This window comes from Leguminivora glycinivorella, chromosome 8 (genome assembly GCF_023078275.1).
Source record: "Leguminivora glycinivorella isolate SPB_JAAS2020 chromosome 8, LegGlyc_1.1, whole genome shotgun sequence".
NCBI classification, from domain to species: domain Eukaryota; kingdom Metazoa; phylum Arthropoda; class Insecta; order Lepidoptera; family Tortricidae; genus Leguminivora; species Leguminivora glycinivorella.
In genome coordinates this window covers 24979229-24983182 of record NC_062978.1, presented here as the reverse complement: position 1 = coordinate 24983182, position 3954 = coordinate 24979229, and the positions used below count along the sequence as shown (strand labels likewise).

Sequence of the window (3954 nt, the reverse complement as noted above, 5' to 3'; positions counted from 1 at the left end):
CTGGAAATAAAATCGATAAGTAGGTAAATTGTGGTAATCCCCTTAGCAAAAGGTTAGTTTGACTCTGCGTGATGTACGTTGATGTGTCTGTTAACTGTAGTTGATTCAACTGGCCCTTAGTACAGTCGAGTTCATAAAATATCTTATTGCAACGAGTTAAGGTGAAGAAATGTACACATATTTATAAACTCTACTGTACATATAGCGTGAAAATAGCGAACAAGATAATACTTAAGGCAAGGCGGGTATTCGGAGTAAAATTAAATTTAAATTATAGTTACCTGTACGGGAGAGTACTTGACGTATTTATCAGGATTCTTCGAGAATGGCAGAGCCCCGTAGGTGTCATAAAACTTTGTGTACGGCGGTAGTATGGTCTCCTTGTTGTCCCGTTTGAGAGCCTCTCGCAGTTCGGGGTCGGGTACACTGTAGCTGCGCTGCGCTTTGGTGCACTCCTCCCATTCGCGGTTGAAAGACTGGAATACAATAGTTACTTATGATACAAATGAGGAAAGTACGCTTTTTGACGTGACAACGTCTAATAACTCGTTACTGCGGGCTGCATGCACGAAAAAGTTGACGTCATTGTCCCGTTCCGCAAGCGAGAGCGCGGCACAAACAAGAGAGAGTTATGATCGGCTCAGTTCGGTTCGTGCTGCATCTATCTCCCTTCCACTTGATCAGCCTAACGCAAAAGACACACGTGAACTGTTTTCGCCAAATGTTTATAAAGTGAAGTGAAATCTTATTGTGATTTTCATGTGTGTTAAATACAATTGCGGCAATATAGGTAAGTAATTCTTGCATTTAAAAATCTCATTGTCTAATCTTTACTACTGTAATGTTTGACGTTCTCACGTCAAACTACCGTCCGTAAACCGACTTTACAGACAACCAATTTTTCTTACATGTTTATACGCATTAAGCATAAACGTAATAGGTCAATCGAGAAAATGAAAAAAATATTAGCGGTAGTGCTAACGGGACAAAAAATCAAAATCATTCCCGCGGGAAAAGCATCATTTTCTATAACATTATCCTTACAATGATTACTTTCTGAGGCATGTGTGTAAAAGTCGGGTGTGTCACAATGTTAAGCTGAAACCGCTCGCGCGTCTGTTGAAGTCTTTGCAAAGACTTGGCCATCATTTATTCGCTATGCCCACGACTAATGCTGTCTTCACATTGTAGGCTATTATAAATTTCTCCTGGACTCATATTAGTTCCAGCGGCCGCCGCTATCATGTTGGACATGTCCAAGAGATTACGTGTATTTGCGAAAATCAACGTCTCCTTCACACAAGTTGCACGCGCAAACGGCGCAAAAAGTTAGGTTATCAATATGAACTCACCGCGAACTTGTCCTTCAGAATCTGCCTGTCTCTGTCGCGCAGCTTGGCCGGGGGTGCCTCCTCGAGCACCGTGTGAGCCAGCAGCTTGTTCCAACTGCAAGAATAACGGAACAATGACACTGGACAAACACAGAGGGTGCCACCATACGTCCTTTACAAATTTCCTAAATGGCATGAACAATGGCGTAGCGGAAATGGCACCAGGGGCAAGCACCTTTGTACTAAATGAAATGAAATGAAATATTTTATTTCAGACAGGTGTCCATATTTACACAAAATATTAGTAGATCAAAACAATAAAAATAAAATTTAAAAACAATAAAATAATAGTACATTGTGCAACAAGGGGAGGAAGTTGAATATTACTAACGAGAGTAAGTTAAATCGCGACGGCTTGCCGGAGCGATTTAAAGACTCGAGTTAGTAATATTCATACTCCCCGAGTTACACACAATGTTTTTCATCACACTCGCAATGTAAAAAATATGTAAATAGATATAAAAAAGTTAAGTACGGTACAAGAAATTTCATTATTCCCTTGGGAGAACGATTTTTCTATAACTCACGCTCCGCTTGCGTGCAATAGCACATTTAAAGTGCGGGTGTGATGAAAAATATCTTACGCTAGTGTTAAGAGAAGACATAATGCTCATTAGATCTAACATGCATTGACATCCAATGAGTAATAAGAGGGCTATCAACCCTTTCTGCGATCACCCTCAGGAGAGTGTACAAAAATAAATATGTGTCTAAATATATAAGTTTTTTGCTATTTGTGAGTTTGTGACTCTTCTATCCCGATTTTTTCCAAATCGGATAAAAATAGGATCGATTGGCATCGAAAAAAATAGAATTTTTCAAAATCGGTAAACGCTAATCTATCGGGCAACAGAACCGCAGCAGGAGTGGCTCAGAAACTTGGAGTGGTTTCATGTGCCCTGCCTACCCCTTTATGGGCTAAAGTCGTGACTGTATTGTATGTAAAATTACTAAACATAAAATAACACGCCGATTTCGGCACTCTTGGCTTGGCCACTCAAATGCCATTATATTTCAGAGTTCTACTATAAATTAGTACATTTAAAAAAATTATAGCTCATTTAATTAACCATCAAATATACATCAGCCAGTCGCAAGTTGGTTACACTAGAATATTTTTATATAGTTTTATTCATATGCGGGTAACGCCCAAAATGTTACGCGTTTCACGATTTCATAACGTTATTTTTATATTTTTAGTTCCCTTCGAACCAAGTAATCAAGTAAGGCTTGATCTTATAAACATTACAAGATGCACCGATGCAGTGCGACCTTACTCTATCCATAGCCCTTTCAACATTACTGTAGAAACATACTACAATACTCAAAAAGCAAGGAGATTAATAAGAGGTAACGCACAAGTGTATGAAGATTTCGATGACCACGACAAAACCGCAGCGTTCCGTTTAAGGCACGCAGAAATTAATGAATGGCTTATTAACATGAAACTTCTCAAATGCCGCAATTTTATGTCAAAAGTTTTGTTCAACCATTTCGGAATACCTTTTGTGGAAACGTGTTCTTTAAGCAAGGGATACTATCCACTGCAGGAAGTGGATATAAACATGATCGAAAGGAAGTTTACTCCTATGGTGATAAAGAAGAAAAGAGGCATATATGTGATGGAACTAGAAATTGATAGTGATAAGTTTGTACTCGACTGTTTTACTGTATATTTAGAGCTGTGCTAAATACAGTCAATATATTAGATGTTGAAGGAAATATAGATTTTGTAGAACTTTGTTGTTTTGTTCTTTGGTTGTCTTATAAGTAGACTGTAGATTAGGAGTTAAATTGTGGTGTGGCCGATAGGGAGAGTAGGAACCTGTTACTACAATATCAAAATTTCGTTTTCTTTCAACCACTGAAATTTGAGCAGTTTTAATGTGCTCTGCCTATCCACAGTGTGGGATCAGACCTCATTTTTGACCATGGTCCTTTTTTTGTAAAAACCGGTAGCCTAGACTAAAACAATGCTACGACTAAAATTCCCGAATGTCAAATATGACTAGTTAACGAGAAATTATTTTTTGAAATTTAGGGTAAATGTACCCGAAAATTAACTAAAACTCAAAATATCCTGAGAACGGTATCGATTATCAAAAAACACATTTAAGAGAACTTATAGAACTACCAATTTACTATCGTATGGAATAATCAGCACGGTAATAGCATCATTCATATCGGTATTAGAACCAAATTAGTAATTTTCGATTTTGATTTTTTTTTCTCGAAAGTTCCTGTATATTAGCATTTCTTTTATTTTTTTACTGAAAGGTGATTAGCTTCCCTATATGCTATAATTTTTGCACTAAGCAATTCCATAGGATCTAGAAATTATGGTGTGCTTAATTACTCTATGGGGATTTTATATGGGACGTTTAAACACACCATAATTTCTAGATCCTATGGAATTGCTTGATGCAAAAATTATAGCATATAGGGAAGCTAATCACCTTTCAGTAAAAAAATAAAAGAAATGCTAATATACAGAAACTTTCGAGAAAAAAAATCAAAATAGAAAATAACTAATTTGGTTCTAATACCGATATGAATGATGTTA

At 37.1% G+C, this 3954-nt stretch overlaps 1 protein-coding gene across 1 annotated transcript in view; it reads right to left on the bottom strand.

Annotated features, from left to right (window-relative positions):
• Window positions 1-3954, bottom strand: part of LOC125228558 (exocyst complex component 7) — a 31975-nt gene that overhangs the window by 117 nt on the left and 27904 nt on the right. The window contains exons 14-15 of the mRNA XM_048133168.1: window positions 1353-1446; window positions 282-476 (exon numbers count right to left, since the gene is read on the bottom strand). Coding sequence (XP_047989125.1) covers window positions 282-476; window positions 1353-1446 — 289 coding nt within the window. The remainder of the gene's footprint in view (window positions 1-281; window positions 477-1352; window positions 1447-3954) is intronic.